The sequence below is a fragment of the Mercenaria mercenaria genome, chromosome 13 (genome assembly GCF_021730395.1).
Source record: "Mercenaria mercenaria strain notata chromosome 13, MADL_Memer_1, whole genome shotgun sequence".
In the NCBI taxonomy this organism is placed as follows: Eukaryota; Metazoa; Mollusca; class Bivalvia; order Venerida; family Veneridae; genus Mercenaria; species Mercenaria mercenaria.
Genome location: NC_069373.1, coordinates 66464032 through 66483588, shown reverse-complemented (window position 1 = coordinate 66483588; position 19557 = coordinate 66464032). Strand labels below are relative to the sequence as shown.

Below are 19557 nucleotides of genomic sequence, written 5' to 3'. Positions count from 1 at the left end.
TACAGTTCAATATTTTGCTGAAAAATCTGGTTTCTTTGAAAGTTTGTATTGTTAACTTTTTTAATAAAGGAATTCACTTGCAGTGAATAGAAGTTAAATATTTAAAAACTATTTCTAACAGGCTTTTATGACCAGACTTTCTGTTAAAAATTGATATAAAAGACTTGGATATTATTTATAACATCTGAAGTTTCCCTGTATCTTTGTTTTGCTATATTTAAAGTTTACTTCAACAGTTTAGTGTATGTACCTTCAAATCTGTATGCAAAGACCATGCTTTTTAAAACTTAAAGCTGATCTAATTTGTGAAGTGAATCATGGTTTTGTTGGCTGCTGGAATAGTGAACGTTCTAAAGTTGCATTATAATGCACAGTTTTCATTGGCGATGTCCAGTAAAATGCACATTTCTTGCATACCAGACGGGGATTTCCGGTATCTTTACCGGTGCTGGAAAAATCCATCTTAAACCCCCCGGGGTGTAAGATGACTCTCGTGCTGTAAATGACGTATTACGAACTACATATATGTAGAAGATTTATGTAGTAATTTATATTTTATTTAAAAAACGGAATAAAAATTCAATGCTTTGACAGTTCCTATTGGTTCCTGATAGTATATTTCTCGATTCAGATCACGTTATTTTATCAAAAATTCATAACGTTACGCTGCAACTGATATAACAAAACCGGAACTAAACTGTTATTTGTTCTGAAACGTCATGACGTCTTTACTGTTTACGGATGTTGGTTTCCCGCGCTTTGTTTAAATACACTGCCATATGAAATAGTTCTAAAAAGAAAGCTGTTCAATTGATTTTATTTTTATTATTATTTCTTGAAATCGGTATGCAAGAAAAAGATTCTGTCACTGGTTATAGGTGCAGATGGAAATATCCGGCTCTCAGGTAACTGTTTAGGCAGTAACTCAGCAAGGAGCCTCGTTACTTTCTAAACATTTACCCTCGAGGCCGGATATTCCCATCTGCACCTATAACCAGTGAAAGAATCTTATAACCTCACATGACAAAGTGCCATGTGTTAATGCAGTAATTACAGCCTACAGACCTTAGAAATGCTCTGCATTTGGGATTAAAAGATGAACAAGAATCGGAATGCAACAGGTATATTAAACCTCGTGGAAAGAAACATATATGGACTATAAATATTTGCAGATCTGGTGTTCTTTATTCAAAGGCTAAAACATAAATGCTTGAAAAGGAATATAACTAGTGGTTTTTGACCAAGGTAGTCTCTGTTGATTGATTATTTTTAACACAGGTTGTACTGTATACCTTTTTCTTAGCTGCTGCCATTACTGTAGGTAACCATCTACTTTCTCGTGTATCTAGCAACAAGAATATTGCATCATGGGAAGCTACGAGTGCATCTAGCCTTTCTACATCTTCTCTTGTTTGTTTTATTGCACTTTCTGGGAAAGAAGAACAACATCAAATTTTGTCTCATATGTATATGTACAAAATTGCTACAGTATAATGAATGAAATAAACACATCTTAACTGTCTGGTTGTTTGCTCAATGTTTCTTACACACAGATGATGATTCAGCTATGAGCAAATTAAACACACCAGAAAACGAACTGACTACAACTTGATTCTGAACAGAAATGTGTACTTCCATGAGACACGTCAGTATCCTATGTCAATACATGCATTATCTGACTATATCTATCTTATTTCTGTGAGAAAACTTAATAATACATGCCTTTTCATTAAATACAGGCTTGGAGGTTATAAAAATGGTCTTTGTATCCCAGTCTCAACTTGCTGATGATTGGTCAGTTTGAAACTTCTGCTCAAAAAACAGCCAATCAAATGCCTGTGTTTGGAGACTGGTTCTCACACTCAGATTAATAACCTTGGAGCCTGGTGTTATTAATAACCTCACCTGATACTGCATGACCCGGCATAGGAATGGATAAACTGACACCTTCACTGTTCTGTAACATAAACATAACAAAACTTTGACTGTTTATCATAAAGTCTGCTTATTTTTTGGATTTGAAATCCACAAATACATTTCCTCTAAATATTGTTTTGCCAAAACCATAAAATTTAATGCAAATGATATCATATGATATCACAGTGTGAACAGTAATTTTATAAACAAAGTTTAGTCCCTAATTTGAACCTGTGACATCAATTCAAAGTGTATGAATTTTGTAATACACAGAAGCAAAATAACAAAGCGGAATATTTCTGTCAAGAAATAGTAATGCCTGTCCTTTGAATCCTCTATCATTGTGTGAAATGCTAACTTAATCCCTTTTACAGTTTTTTTTTCAGTTATGTTCCTGCAACAACCTGATTCCATAAAGGGAAATAATTCAAAAAGTAAGCATGGTACATGTATGGTTCTTGTACATTGTACTTCCTCACAATGTTTTCAACCACTGTTTGGAAGTTTGCAGGTGTCTATGTCACAAATTGACATACGGGCCTTATTTTATATGTATTGTAAATGCAGGTATTGCATCATCTTTTTGTAAATTTTTGAGTTATTGAGGTAAATGTCAGATTTCACGCATGAAATACCTCTCATGTTTTTCTGTATTTCATAACTTAAATTTCCAAGTAAATTTCATTAAATTCTGTTCAGTAATAAGAAAGTTGATATTTTATAAACTTCAGTAATTATGTTTTTATCCCCAAAACCACTATAATGGGCCTCAAATTGTCAATTTAAATTCGCGCCAAAGTAGTTAGATTCCCCGGCTATATCGTGAATCCCGTGAAAATAGAAATAGTAAGAGTCCACGGCTTAGCCGTGAATCCCATGAAATTTAGTATTTGGCGGGACATTATCCTTTAAATAGACTGGACTAGATATGCCTTGCGCACACCACCTTACGACTTTATAGACGAACCTATGTCTGAATTATTTTCTTGCTAGAAATTTATGCTCGATCGAGGTAAGAAATTTATTTGTTAGATTTTTGTATGATTTTTGCATTACGATGTTTTTTGTGTAAATTTTTGGTCATTCTACAGAATTCTGTAACATTTACTTTTCGGCATATGATTTTAGCTAGTTTCGGTATGTCAGGATGATTTATTAAATTTTTCAGACTTTTGTAAATTATTTCGAAAGAGGAATCTAAAATGTTTCATTTATATAAGATGTAAAATTTATACTGAAATTTGTATCGTGATAATTGTAAAGCACTGTTTCAAAAACTTATGTCAAACATTTTTGTTAATTATGGAACGCCATTACTGCATTGTATTGTTATGTATAAATCTATATGGCAAGACTAGTGCAATGTATGTAATATATTATTGTAATATGAAATTGTGTGACAGTCTATTGCATACACATACAATGTCCGTTTTAGTGTATGGCATTAGATATTATATGGATGCCAACTATCATATAACGTTTGATTTATATTGAATTTTGTTAATTTGTAGTTGTAAATAATGGCTGCAGTTTATCATTTCCATTACTATAATGTTTCATCATATACTTTTCATATCATTTCATACTTTAACTTTAGTCTTTTAAGTAAGTAATTTTGGTAATAATGGAAGTAATAAGTGACGTATTTTAATCATGTGACGTTTGAACTTAGTAGCACATATATTTTGTATAAGTAGCACGTATTATTTATGGGAGCCTACGGAGGTATGGTGTACCCAAAGGAGCAGTTTTATGCCCTGATTTTTTGTTTTGCTATGGTGCTTACCATATGTTATATATTTTAGCTTCTTCCGCCAGACGATTTTTCCTGGTGATGTCATAACCCGGAAGTACAATGCCCGAGGTTCACTTGTCTTCACTCGCCTGGATGTGATATTCCCAGCGCAGAGCTTTCGTCCCATGGTTGTGCCGTAAACAGCAAAGACGATGATTTTTGTTATCCTCTGAAGTCAGCTCAGGGATGCAATCACCTACCACCATAGGGAGCCAACACGGAATCAACGTATTCACGGTTTAAAGGGACTGTATTTTGAATTTAGAAGCTACGTTTTGTTTGTGCTACTTAAAGTTCACAATTGAATTAAAGAACTGTGTCACGTCAGATTAGAATGGAATTTAAGAACTTTTGTATCTAGAGATACTGAACTTTCTTTTTTTTTCTTTCTTATAATCAGTTTTTTTTTCTTTTCATATCTATTCATTGTTAATAATCATCTTTTGTAAATAAATTTGTAAATATTGTAAAGGGTGTTGATTTGTTCTGATGGTTACTGTCGCCGGTACGGCCTTTCCTGTCACAGTCTACTTATTGGATATCATTACACATTTTTATTAGACAATGAATTAAATAAATGTGCAGTGATTAAAATATCAATGGTTAAAATAATTGTTTAATGATTAAAGACCTGCTCCAGTCCTACCTTTTAACCTTAAATTGTCACTGAAAAAAGCATGAAAATCCTGACTATGAACTATGAAATAAAGTGTGGTACATGGCCGTTAACTGTTACCTTTTTGTAATCATGGGTTGCATACACATATTCTTGCATAAAAACTACTTTTTTCACTGGATCCGCCCATGTATAAACGGGAGAAAAATCGTGTGCAAAAAAGGCAATTCACGTGCTGTTAATACATGATTTTTTTTTTTGAAATGCTTTGCCAGGGACGTATGTATGTATTTCTGCGCAGAGTGATATTTGGCATCTGCATCTTGTTTCTTCCATAATAACCTCTTCTTGTACGTTATAGATACAATGTAATCCATAGTATGTTTAGCTGTATCAGTTTCAAACCCCAAACGTACTGCCCCCATCAATGTACGCACTTGCTTCTCTTAGAGTTTACTCCCTTTACCAAGTGTCTGTTCAGTTATTGTAAATAACTGTGAATAAATAAGTATCGCGTGTAACTTGTGCTATTGCCTGTTTTTAGGTATTATATTAATGGTTTTTGTAAGTATCAGTCGGTTAGTTTTTACCTGATTTTTCGCAGAATTCATATAATAAACCTCGAAAGCTAGTCACTAGTTTCGTACTCATCTGTACTCTTAAGTGTGTTAGTACTCAAAATAATTCAAATGTAAAGTTGTTATACTTAAAATTGTGTTCCTGTTTATCAAATTTTTAAGTTATATGCAAAATTATGTGTAATATAAGGTTTGTAATAACTAAAAATAAAAATAAGATGCTCAAAAATCTTCAAATCACGCTTTTAGTAGTGTTGTTGTTATGTGTGCCCCAGTTATGGATATTTAAAACATGTTTACTGTTTCCAAGAACAACCGAATGGTAACTAAAAATGTACCGGAATCGTAAAGTCATCACATATAAAAAAACAATGCATTTAGTCGTCGTGTAATGTTTTTTTAATGCAAGAATAGCGACAATACACGTTTGTTTTGTGTATTAACGCCTGCAGATGCCCTTGGGATATGTTTGTGACCTCGACCTTCGGTCTATGTCACAATCCCGCGGGCTTCTGCAGACGTTAATACACAAAAAAACGTGTATTATCCCTACATTAGAATTTGAATAGCCGTGGAGCAGGACTTTAAGACAGCTGAACAATGATTATTTTAAAAGAGGAGGTAATTCTATTCTTATGGTAATTCTGTTAGCTTTTTGATGATGAATGGGTGACAATTTTAACTCTACTATAAGAAAAATTGCAAAAATTCCAGCTAACAAAATAACTTGACAATGATTAGAACAAATGGACTACGGTTTTTAAAAAAACAAGGCAGTCTGAAAGACAGCTAAATCCCCTGCCACTGTTATGGACAGTGAAAGAGTAAACCTTTGACCTTTAGCTGTGACCTTGACCTTGAATTGATATGGCTGACTCATGAATTCTGCACAATGTCTTGATGAGGTGATCATTTGACCCAAGTTTCATGAAAATCCTTCAAGGGGTTTAGGAGATACAGAGCTCAAACCTTTGACCTTGAGTTGTGACCTTGACCTTGAGTTGACATGGTTGACTCATGAGCTCTTGATGAGGTGATCATTTGACCCAAGTTTGATGAAAATCCTTCAAGGGGTTTAGGAGATACAGAGTGGACACAAAATGGAAGGCTCAAACCTTTGACCCTAAGCTGTGACCTTGACCTTGAGCCAGCATGGCTGACTCGTAAGTTCTGTTCATCAATTTGATAAGGTGATCATTTGACCCAAGTTTTATAAAATTCCTTGAAGGGGGTTTAGGAGATATAGAGCGGACACGAAATGAAAGACTAAAACCTTTGACCTTGAGTTCTGACCTTGAACTTGAGAAGGCATGGTTGACTCATGAGTTTTGCACATCGCCTTGATGAGGTGATCATTTGACCCAAGATTGATGAAAATCCTTCAAGGGGTTTAGGAGATATAGAGCGGACACAAAATCGAAGGCTCAAACCTTTGACCTTGAGTTGTGACCTTGACCTTGAACTGGCATGGCTGACTCATGGGTTCTGCACATCGTCTTGATGAGGTGATCATTTGACCCAAGTTTCATGAAAATCCTTCAAGGGGTTTAGGAGATATGGAGCGGACACGAAAGTGTTACGGACAGACGGACGGAAGGACGGACAGACGGACGGACAGAGACCATTCCTATAACCCCCCACCATTTGTGGCGGGGGATTAAACAAGAGGGCCAAGATGGCCCTAGGTCGCTCACCTGAGAAACACACCATAACAGTGTAAACATGTTTGACATAGTGATTTCATGGAAACAAATATTCTGACCAATTTTCAGTAAGATTGCATCAAAAATGTGGTCTCTTAAGTGTAAACAAGCATTTTCTTCAATTTGACCTAGTGACCTAGTTTTTGAGCTAAGATGACCTACATTCGAATTTGACCTAAATTTGATCAAGGCAATCATTCTGACTAAATTTCATCAACCTCGACTGAAAAATGCAGCCTCTATCGCATACAAAACGTTTTTCTTTGATATATCCTAGCGACCTAGTTTTTGACCCCAGATGACCCATATTCAAAATTGACCTTAATTTCATCAAGGCTAGCATTCTGACCATATTTCATGAAGATCAATTGAAAAATACAGTCTCTATTGCATACACAAGGTTGTTTATTGATTTGACCTAGTGACCTAGTTTTTGACCACAGATGACCCATATTCTAACCTGACCTAGATTTCGTCAAGGCAATCATTCTGACTAAATTTTATGAATATCCAGTGTAAAATGCAGCCCCTATTGCGTACACAAGGTTTTTCTTTAATTTGACTGGGTGACCTAGTTTTTGACCCTAGATGACCCATATTCAAACTCCACCTAGATTTCATATAGACAAACATTCTGATTAAATTTCATGAAGATCCGGTTTAAAATGCAGCCCCTATTGCATACACAAGGTTTTTATTTGATTTGACCAAGTGACCTAGTTTTTGATCCCAGATGACCCATATTCAAACTTGACCTAGATTTTATCAAAGCAATCATTCTGACCAAAATTCATGAAGATCAATTGAAAAATACAGCCTCTATCGCATACACAAGGTTTTTCTTTGTTTGACCTAGTGACCTAGTTTTTGATCCCAGATGACCCATTTTCGAACTAGGCCTAGATTTCATCAAGGTAATCATTCTGACCAAAATTCATGAAGATCAGTTGAAAAATACAGCCTCTATCGCATACACAAGCTAAATGTTGACGGACGACAGACGCCGGACATCGAGCGATCAGAAAAACTCACCTGAGCATTGCTCAGGTTAGCTAAAAATGGACAATGATCAAAATTTGTTCAAGGCTTTCTATACAATCCAGGAATAAATAAACTATACATACCACACCTGGAAAAATTTTCTTCAGAGACTCAGCAGCGGCCTCAGCTTTCAGACACCCTCCAGCAGTCTTTTTACAGTCATCGAATACAAATAATGTCTGACGTACAGGGTTACTGTATGACACTCGTCCATTATCCACCAGTGTAATGTTTCTTACACCCCAACCCTGTAGAAGCAGCAAATGTAATACCTTTTGCTTATTTTTATTATTCATAATAACATTTTACTTTGAATAAATGATGGAATTTAACATACAGATTATTTCTGTAGGAGTTTTAACAGCTTTCTAGACAGATGCTCTGCAAGATTTCAGCTCTAGAAACTATTTCTGGACAAGCAGAGAAAACCATGGAAGTCTGAACTGACAAATTATTACTTAGTACAGATTTCTGAAAATACTGTCAAACCTCGGTTAACAAGATCTCTAAAGAATTAGCACCTCCCTTACAGTGTCCATTAGACAATATTTTAATATATTAACTCTGCAGCAAAGACATCTGTAGAACAAAACATATTTTAACCTTCTTAGAAGCGCTTTTTAAAAGAAAATTCATTTAGTACCATTTTCCAACAATATGTCCCCAGCCGTGTTTAGTTCTAGCTCCATTTTTCAACAGTACTCAACTTAGAAACAATACAACAAACAGACCCAGTGATATATTACCTAAGCCAAAGTAAAACAACTTACAACAAAGATTTTTATTAATCTTTACCCTGCTAAATTTCTTAAATGGACTGCTCCAATTCATTCAATTCGGTCAGTACCACTTATTTTTCAAAGGGGTGTTCACTGAAAATTTACTGACTGAATAGTGAACAGTGCAGACCATGGTCAGCCTGCACAGATTTGCAGGCTGATCTTGGTCTGCATTGGTCGCAAAGGCAAAATCACTTGCTGCCAGCAGGCTAAATGTTAAAATAGACAATTTCACAGTGAAAATAAGAATCCTTGTGTACAAACCAGTAAGCACCTTGCAACATTACATCCCAGGGTTCCTGCTCCAAGCAGAAGACATTTCGTCTGAGATACAGTATCAAGGTCAAGGTTAGGCAGCAGACGCCATCTCATAAGCTTCAAGTTGAGGTCAACTGCTGACTCTGAAAGTCTAAAAAGCAACAATACTACTGCATTTATAATTTCAAAACAGATTTTTGGAAAATCAACTAAAGTCTTGTTGTTGTTTGTTTTCCAAAGGCAACACAAAGTAAGTTTTTATGTTTAACTTGACCGACTTCTACTTTCATTCTAGTTTCCCCAAGTCAAGTATGTGAACAATATAGATCCAGGTAAGACAGATCTGCTTGTCATAAACACATACAAATGTAGTGCAGTTCTACTATATCACATTTCTCATATATGTCTGCAACATGACCTTGAAATTTATTAATTATATTTTGTGTTTAGCTTTTATCCTAATGAAGTCATAAGTTAAAAGTAGTAAGAGGTACTAGTTATAGAAACAGTAATCAGTGTTTCTTCAATTGTTTTTTTTTTCTTTTGTCAACTTAAAAAGCAGTAAACCACATGTTAACAATTGTAACATTAAGATGTCTTGTAAATGGGTCTCTAAAGGAACCACCAATTTTTAAAACTTAATAGGTTTGAGTACATTTCCAGAAAGCACAGAGCACAGCAAGACCCATACTTTGAAAAGAGGGTCTGCAACAAATACAAATTGTAGTGGAAAAATATAGTAGATGGACTGCTTCAAAAATCCAACAGCAAGCACATTTTAATTATATGCAAGATACAGGCTTCCTAGCAGGCCTGAACAAAAATAAAGGTTTTTATAAAGGCTCCAATCTATGGAAATAAAGGCCTTTTAGTGTAAAATATTAAAAAATAAAGAGTAAATAAAGGCTATTTTTGTCGGAATTCTCGTTGAAAACACAATATATATAGGTATTTACTACATGTATGTGGTCTGGTGAACACAACAGCATTCTGAAAAACTCAAGATGAAAGATACACAAGCAGTATCCTAATAACAACACTTAAAAGGGGGGAAGAAATACAGTAGTATAACCATTACTTGCTTTAAACTGGCACGGCAAGCAGTCTGAACAAAAATATAGGTTTTGAGTGAAAATTATAGGCTATTTGGCCGTTTTAAAGGTTTTTTCAGAAGATTTAAAGGTTTTAAAGGTTTGCTCTGAAATTAAAGGTTTTTAAAGGTTTTAAAGGTTTCAGTAGGAGACCTGAAGATACAAAAATGAGGATTGGGTACAGAAAAGGGTTGGGTATTGGGGGAAGAGGTAAGAATCAAGGCTGTATATTCAACAGGGAAAGCCACTCAAAAAACCAGCCTGGATGCACACAAGACCATCATGCATGCACACAAAACAAATCAAACAGACAAGTAAGACAAAACTTAACCAAAGTCCAGACCCTGTCTAATAAGCAGGTTGCCTTACAGCTGAGGAAAAATCAGCACAAACCTGACAGGATCCATTGAAGAACTTAAATTCACCAGTCGTGGTCCCAGTTTCTGTCTTTCATTTTTCTCCCAGCCCACACATTTAGGGCATGCTGAAAATATAAAAATTTGGAGTATCTACATTTCCTGCATTGTGCCATTATGTCTAAAAAAAATTATGAAATAACTTGCAGTAAACTAATACATGCAGTTTATTAGGAATAATTTATGTACATCTCAATTCTAGCCTGAACGTTTATAAAAGGTATTATCTGCAATCTTGCTTCTTGAGAAGTTTTTAAGCACATGTTAGAAATTCAGAAATATTAATTTTGTAGTTTTATTTAGGTATGAAATAAAACCTATGTGTGTCACACCAATCTGAAAATCACACACTTCAGTAAGGTGTTATTCAAGTTTTGATTTCTCAGTCTTAAATCTTACACTGTTTCAATTGCTGCAAGCATCTTAAATAATTAATCTCAAAATCTTGTTGAATGTTCTAACGTTGCATCACAGAGCATTCTTTCCATAGGGAATGTCAGGCAAACTGTATGTAAGTCATATGCTGATTATGTTAACAAGTGCTCCAAACAGAGTTTCGAGATGCTCCCAATCGAGTTCTGAGTGCTCCAAATTGAGTTTCGAGATGCTCCAAATCGAGTTCCGAGTGCTCCAAATAGAGTTTCGAGATGCTCCCAATCGAGTTCCGAGTGCTCCAAATAGAGTTTCGAGATGCTCCCAATCGAGTTCCGAGTGCTCCAAATTGAGTTTCGAGATGCTCCCAATCGAGTTCCGAGTGCTCCAAATAGAGTTTCGAGATGCTCCCAATCGAGTTCCGAGTGCTCCAAATAGAGTTTCGAGATGCTCCAAATCGAGTTCCGAGTGCTCCAAATAGAGTTTCGAGATGCTCCCAATCGAGTTCCGAGTGCTCCAAATAGAGTTTCGAGATGCTCCCAATCGAGTTCCGAGTGCTCCAAATCGAGTTTCGAGATGCTCCCAATCGAGTTCCGAGTGCTCCAAATTGAGTTTCGAGATGCTCCCAATCGAGTTCCGAGTGCTCCAAATAGAGTTTCGAGATGCTCCCAATCGAGTTCCGAGTGCTCCAAATCGAGTTCTGAGAGCTCCAAATCGAGTTTCAAGATGCTCCCAATCGAGTTTTGTGATGCTCTCCCACTGGTGTCAATACAATTTTTAGTGATTGATATCGATTACTGTACAAAATTTTCATCAAGTAACACATTTCTACTGTAAATATTGTAGGGTTTAACGGACTGCTATTACATAAATGAAATACTGTTGAAATACAGCATTGTTCTACATACAAAGACATAAAATCTAACCTGAAGTGTCAGCCATAGATGATATTTTTACATTGAGAAGTAAGCTGTGGTTGATATCGTGTACACCAGACCTGCTGAGGTAGCGAAAACATACCACTTCAACATCACCAAGTCTGGCACCCCTGTAATATACACATAAACAGCTTTGCTAAGCAGTGACATTAAATTTGTTTATTCTAATTTAACAACTCGGGCTTATAATCAGTAACATCATTAGACGTACTTGAAGGAACCTAGAATTTGCGCAAAGATATCTTATCAACTACTTTACTTCACTTTTAAATCAAAATAATATAGTAGATGTGTGTTTTTATTTACCTGACAACACAACACTAAGGTTATATGTCCCACATTTTAAAGCAACTTGGACATTTTAAATAATTACCTTTTTCTATCTTACAAAGAGACATAATAATAATAATTTATGTTTCAATTTTTGTCTCATTTAAGTTAACAAGAGTGTCATGATGACCCTATATGCTTTAGGTTGCACTGAAAACTTATAATTTGCATATTTACCAATGGTGTGATATAAGAGCCAAATAATTCCTAAGTGGCCAGCCTGGATGACTTTCCATTGTGGAGGGATCGGCAAATCCAAAAACTACCTGAAAACAACAACAACAATGTTAACAATAGTTTACATACAGTTCTGCATAATATGGCAGAGCCAACTTTAATACTGTAAAAATGACATAATTCAAGTATGTACAAATCGATGTACAGGTACCATCACATATCAGTCACAGACTTTAACTTATCACGAAGAATTTGAAGGCAGTGAGGTGAACGCCTTCCGGTGTACCAGATATACACCCCCACTGCCTGTATGGTCTATACTTATATGAACTATTGCACGAACAAAGAGTGTAAAGTTCGAACAAATCTACTGACTTTATACATATACTGCATACAGTAAACAATGCATGTGGCACATACTGGTAACAGAACCCAGAATATTTTGTCAAAACCCCTGGGAGAAAAGCGAACTGTCACCAACATATGGCGTAATAGACAAGATAGTGGTCTATGTAATCTCAATAGTTTAACAACTTTCTATTGTGCACAGCAAATTTTGGACAATTTGTATTACATAACCGCTGTTCGTATCCTTTTCTAATATACCAAAAACAAGGTTCAAACTGGAAACCTACTTTAGTCCCATTATCAATATGCTTCTGGGTATTGCATACTTTGTCTATAAACAGTTGGTCACCATCTTGGATAATGATGAAATACCCTACACTCTCAGTCAGTGACGCTTGAAATGTGTTGTAATTCTCTACCAGCTGTGATATCTAAAATAAAACTTCATTTTTGTAAAAAAACAATAATGATATTCATAATATATCTCCAGTCTGATTGAAAGTAACTCAAAATTTCTGGTTTTTTTTTAACATTCTATTAATGATTATTCAGTTTATTAAACATTCTATTAATGACTCTTCTTCTTTTAAAAAAAAAAAATTCTATAATAAATGATAACTTCATTCTTTTTTTAACATTCTTTTAAGGCTTAATTCAAGTTTGTCAGTTGTTTGGTCTCAAGTCAAACAGACAGAATTCAGAACATATGGCTGCAATGTTCATGCAATTAAAGACTCAAGGTGTTCCTCTGAGCATTATGAGGCATTACACAGGTGGATACATGGTTAGTACCACAGACCTTCCCCTAGCTAACTGGATGGCTTTCTCACATGATAACATGACCAGGTTCAAACCAGGAGTGGTGAAAAGCAAATGATTCCAAGTCAGCACATTACAGGTATAGTCAAGTCATTAAAATGCCAAGTACATTATATTTTTTGTTTCCCAAAGAAATTTCGGTTCTTTCTTTTTATTAATCCAGCAGAAGAATAGTACCATATTCAGCCCCCAAAAAAACTCAGAACGAATGTCCTAGTTGCGCACAAAAAGTTTCAAAGTGGTAAATACCTGTGCCTGTGAATAAACATCTGATAGTATCCTTGGCTTCTTCAGGAGGCTAAAATCTTCAGCAGGGCACAAACATGGGAAAGCAAACCAATAGTAGAAATGGTACTTCTTTAAGTCAGAAAACGTAAGCAGCAGAAAGCGTGACAGAAGGCTTGGATCTTCTACAGCTTGACCGGAGGTCACAGACTCCCAAATCTCAGTCCCAATCTTATCTAAAATGGTCTTCTTATCAATTTCTTTAAAACCGTCCAAAGTATTGGTATTGAACAATGAACCACGAGCACGGAAGCAACGTGTTGGTGGTTTAGTGTCCTCATCAAAAGCTGTATGATCTAAACTCATTCTACATGGCATGCCCGGTGGATCTCCATTGTAATATGATGCCTGAATACTTTTAACACTGTCATCTAAAGCATAAACATTGAGCTTTTTGTAGGCCAGTTTATGCCAGAATCCACCATCTAGAAAGCTGTTGAATGGAACAAATTGAAAAGTGCCAGCTGAATTCTCAGCCATGTTCAGTAAAACAGGAACGGAGGAATGTCAGATATGGTATGTACTCAGTTTAAAACAAATCTGAAATGAAAAACAAAAACACTGATTACTGGGAACTAACATTTACTAATATGTGGTATATTAATATATCACATACATCTTGGAAATTAGAATGTATTTCTTTATAAATCATATAAAAATTACACTGACCATGACCCCTTCAAATAGCTTCAGTTTTGTTTTGTCCTCTGTCTTCTAACTTAAGTTATTGAGCTAACACTTTTTTTATTTTTAGTAACAATCTGGGCAGGTAGCTGTATTTATTTGTATTGGAACTTGTATTGGTCTTGTAGAATCTTCTTGAGTCCTGGAACTCGCCATCTACGTCTATTAAAGCTTTCTACCAAATTACTAGTACACTTCCGGTGTAAAATGGTTGTTAAACAGTAGAGTCATGATGGCTGATTAATAAATGTTACTGGTATCATATCTTGCATCACCATGATGTCTATCGAACAGTGTCTTGAATTGTAATATATTATTAGCACTGATAATATTGTCAGGCAAACTGTTCCACATATCAATTGTACGAACACAGAATGATCTAAGACGAAACGTTTTCAAACATCTAGGTTTTATCAACTTTTTATTATGACCTCGGGTTTGGTTGTCCGCAAATTCAAACATACCATCCATAGGAATGTCATCAACATTTTCTATGATTTTAAAAACTTGTATTAAGTCCATGCAGTTTCTTCTATGCAGCAATGTGGAAAATTTCAATTCTTTTAATCTATCTTCATAACAAAGATTGTACAACTCAGGTAAAATCTTGATGATTCTTCGCTGAACATTTTCAATCATCCTAATGTCCTTTTTCAGTGTCGGGTACCATATAACGTTTCCATAATCCAGAACTGGTCTAACAAGTGTTTTGTACAGAATTAATAGAGTTTCTCTATTCAGATAAGAAAATGATCGTTTAATGATACCTACAAGTCTGTTTGCACGATTTACTGTTAGGCTTATATGCTTTTTAAACTTTAAATCATGTTCTATATAAATTCCCAGATCCTTTTCGCTGTCAACAACTGTTAAATTTCTTACATGTCCATTCTTGTCTGACATTTCATAGTCAAAACAGGGGTTTTCCTTCCCAATGTGCATGACCTATCTATATTGACCTATCTATAGCCTATATTGAAGTACATAAGCTATTTGGATGTCCATTCACAAAGTTTATCAAGATCTTCTTGAATTGTTTCAAAATCCTGGAGATTGTGTAAATCCTTGTAGAGCTTGGCATCATCAGCAAATAATTTACAGTATGATTTTACTTGATCTGGTAAGTCATTTATATACAATATAAACAACAAGGGCCAAGGACTGATCCTTGGGGAACACCACTTGAGACATCTGACCATTCTGATGCTTGTCCATTTATAACTACACGTTGCTTTCTATCTTTCAGGAAGTTGCTGATCAAATTTAAAACATTTCCAGATATACCCAATGACTTCAGCTTTAAAATTAGTCTACCATGTGGAACACAATCAAAAGCTTTCCTTATATCCAGGAAAATAACATCAATGGGAGTGTCATTATCTATGAATTTAGACCAGTCATCAAAAACTTTCAGCAGTTGTAATATACAACCTCTCCTGTTCCTAAAACCATACTGAGAGTCAGAAAATATTTTATTGTCATTACAGTGAGACATTATAGATGTCTTTATTATATCTTCTAAGAGTCTGCATAAAATGCTGGTTATGCTTATAGGTCTATAGTTGCTTGCTTGAGTCTTATCACCACTTTTAAAAATACTTGTAACATTAGCTGGCTTCCACTCATTTGGGACAGATCCTTGTGATAATGATTTGTTGAATAGTATAGTAACAGGAACAGCAATACTTTCAGCTGTTTCTTTAAGAAATCTAGGATGCATATTATCTGGTCCTTCTGATTTTGAAATATTTACAGCTTTCAGTAGAGATTTGACTTTATCTACAGTGACCACTATATCAGTAATAGAGCTGTCAATATTTTTATCAAAATTTGGCATTTCAACACTCTCATCTTTTGTAAATACTGAAGAGAAGAAGTTGTTTAGTTCCTCAGCTTTGTCAGTGTCATCAGTTATCCACTCTCCATCAGAGCTTTTCAAATCATTAACACCAGATTTTACATTAGTCTTATGTTTAACAAATTTCCAGAATGACTTTGGATTAGATTTGACATCTAGGGAAATTCCTCTTTCGTAAAGTTTTTTACAATACCTTACACTTTGTGTAACTCTATTCCTAATAGTACACTATCTTAGGTAGTCTTCATGCTTTCGAGAGAAACTGTACTTCTTCCAAGCTCAATATTTGTCTTCGACGAGTATTAGACAATAATTATCCATCCAATAAGGTTTAGGTTTCTTTTTGTGTGACTTGTATAGAGGAACTGTCTCACTGACAATTTTATTTATATCTCAGAAAAGTATTTCCAACTGTCCTCCATGTTCATAGGGTCCATGCAGCTCCAGTCAATATCACTTATTTTATCCTTAGCAGCTAAGTAATCCCCTCTATAGTAGTTTCTTTTAAGACAATCAGTTGTATGTTCATTTATAGCAGGCATTAAAACTCCATTTCAATACTTAAGTGATCGCTGTTGCCTAATCTAGAGGTAATTTCAATGTTGCGTATAAGATCAACTAGACATAGATCTAAAATATTTCCTGGTTCTTCTTGTGCCCATCTGGTTGGATGGTTGATAGGTTGCTCCAGAAAGTTGTCTCTTAAACATTCAAGAAATGTGAAAGATATATGATTCTCACTCTTGGTAGTTTTCCATGAATTCCAGTCTATTTCAGGAAAGTTAAAATCTCCTGTTACTGTTTGTGAATAATTTTTACTTTTAGCTTTAGATATTAAGTCACAAAGTAAAGTATTATTTTCAGTATCTGAGTTTGGGCTTCTATAGACACCCCCTATCAACAAAGATGTAGTTTTATTGACATTAATTTCCACCCATACGGATTCTTTAAAAGAATGCTTTGTCAGGTCTGTAACAATGTTAAAGGAGATATTACTCTTAACATAGATAACAACTCTTCTACTAGTATGACTAACATTACTTGTGTAAAGAGTGTAACCTTCTAATTGTAGCTCCGCAAATGAAATGTCTTCAGAATTTCCATATTTTGGGTATACTTCAGTTATAATCAGTATATCTGGATTAGTTAAGTGAATTCTGACTTTAAGTTCATCTAGTTTATTCAACAGGATATCTGCATTTGTGCAGTAGATAAAAAGACTGTCTCTTATTTCAGGGAAATTCACAGTATCTTCATTTGAAGTCTTATCTAAATTGTTGATGCTGTTATCATCAAAATCAGCCATGAAAAGTATCATCTGAACCTAGCTAGGTCAGAATCGTATGAATCAGAGTCTGAAATACTTGATATAACATCTTGCTCCTGATGATTGTCATGACTAGGGCTATGAGTATGACTAGATCTATGACTAGAACTAGTATATGACTAGAAATGTGACTAGAACTATCGTTATTTACATTGCCATCAGAGTTAATATCAATTGATACTGCACCATTGTGTGAATCTGTGTCTGAAATATTGGATACAACATCTTGCTCCTGAAGAATGTCGTGACTAGGCTAAGGCTATGACTAGAACTATCGTTAGCTATATTGCTATCAGAATTTATATCATTTGATACTTCACCATCCTCATGTGGACTGTTGTGAGTCAATGTTACTAGAACTATCCGTAATAATATTGACATCTAAAGTTTTAACTAGTAACTGGTTAATCTTGGTAAGCTCATGCAAATATAAAGGAAACAGGCTGATTCGGACCAAATATTTTGGCTGATTCGGACCACATACTTTGAATGATAGTAGATAATGACCATATATTTTGCAGATTCAGACCACAAACTTTTATTTAACAGTCAATAATGATCATAAATTTTGGATGGTTCAGAAATTTTCCGAAAATAATGTTGATTATAGCTTATATAGAGGTTTCACTTGAAGTAAGGCCATAAAATATACACCGTACCAAGCAGGTAGGAAGTTTTGACAAACTAAAATGCATCATTTATGCATTTAAATAATGACTTTAATTATTCTTTGCATCAGACATTAAACTTAATACTCATAAATTTTATTTTTACTCTCGACATTAGTGTCAGGAAAATTTAAACAATTTGGGCCGAATAAGCCAATTAAGTAAATTTGGTCCGAATCAGCCATGGTCCGAGTCAGCCTGTATTCAAATATAAATTATTTGAAGGGATTAATAACTCATTACATATTTTTCATGCTGGTTTTTTCTTTGCAATGGAATGAGCTTTTAATGTGCCTGGTGTCATCTTTTTGGCAGTGGCTAGGATTACGGTACCGTAATCCTAGCCTCCGAGTCTAGGATTACGGAAGTTCCGTATTTCTAGACAACCCTACGAGGACAGGCTAGGATTACGGAAGTATTTAAGAGGCATCAAATATATTTAAGGACATGTATAAATTATGCTGTAAACATACTTTTTTTCCACTTAAAATATCGATTTTCATGCCTGTCATACTATTTTGTGTTATCGATCCGTTATTTTGGGTTACGATATATTAATGGTGGCGACTACATGCCCATATTTTACAATTTCCATAAAAAATATTGTGTTTTTTTTCTTTTGTTTCTTTTTAAAAAATAGTGTTGTAATTTTGTTTTTTGTTAAGAGCATGTTATTATTTCATATTAATGATTTTTCTTTCTTTTCTTCCTTTTTATTGATTTTTTCCTTCTTTTTGTGGGGTCTCTCTTTTTTTAACACTTGACTACAGATTTTTAACAGCTGTTACTCTGTTTATACACCCGGTAGCGAGTGCCGCCATTAATATATCGTTAACCCTAAATGGCGGATCATAACACGATACGACAGGCATGAAAAAATCGCTATTTTAACTGAAAAAAAATGTTTAAAACATCATTTATGCATGTCCTAACATATACTTGATGCCTCTTAAATACTTCCGTAATCCTAGCCTATCCTCGTAGGGTTGTCTAGAAATACGGAACTTCCGTAATCCTAGACTCGGAGGCTAGGATTACGGTACCGTAATCCTAGCCACTGCCCATCTTTTTTCCTCCAAAGTCTGACATTTAAGCCAGTGGGCGTATGGCATATTTTATCCGAATATATGGTCACATGCAAATGGTGTACATTCATATTTTCACATGAAACCTTTCATATTTCTTTCAAAAGAAAAATACGTAATACATAAACGTTGACAACTTTGACAATTGTTGTCTTCGGTAAATGCTTAAATATGTATTGGCAAGCTGTCCCTGTTTTCCTTACTTCTGAAGTTGTTGTTGTTGTTGTTCTGGTTTATTTCCATACAGTACCCAAATAGAATCCCAAAATAGTTTCACCCTACTGTCCGATCCTGCAGTTCCCGTTATTCCAAACAAAACTGAGAAAAAGAATGTTAAAAACTTTTTCTCCTGCCTGAAAGTCATGACCATAAATTTTCAATCGATTGTAAACAAGAAATTAGAATTTCATACTCTTCTTGATACAGAAAAACCTGACATAGTTTTTGGAACCGAGTCATGGCTTACATCCAA

The 19557-nt window shown here is 34.9% G+C and overlaps 1 protein-coding gene across 5 annotated transcripts in view; it reads right to left on the bottom strand.

Moving 5' to 3' along the window:
• The window catches only part of LOC123529011 (ubiquitin-like modifier-activating enzyme ATG7), a 65085-nt gene that overhangs the window by 19337 nt on the left and 26191 nt on the right, over positions 1–19557 (bottom strand). Inside the window, exons 1-10 of one of the 5 annotated variants that reach the window (XM_045309171.2) lie at positions 19289–19422; positions 13428–14003; positions 12647–12790; positions 12012–12100; positions 11493–11614; positions 10172–10262; positions 8694–8838; positions 7734–7898; positions 1906–1957; positions 1293–1429 (exon numbers count right to left, since the gene is read on the bottom strand). In XM_045309171.2, the coding sequence (XP_045165106.2) occupies positions 1293–1429; positions 1906–1957; positions 7734–7898; positions 8694–8838; positions 10172–10262; positions 11493–11614; positions 12012–12100; positions 12647–12790; positions 13428–13943 (1461 nt within the window). In that variant the 5' untranslated portion in view covers positions 13944–14003; positions 19289–19422. Of the gene's footprint in view, positions 1–1292; positions 1430–1905; positions 1958–7733; positions 7899–8693; positions 8839–10171; positions 10263–11492; positions 11615–12011; positions 12101–12646; positions 12791–13427; positions 14004–18243; positions 18311–19207; positions 19423–19557 lie in introns of those variants that run through there. The other 4 variants (XM_045309173.2, XM_045309174.2, XM_045309170.2 and 1 more) reach the window with 4 other exon arrangements.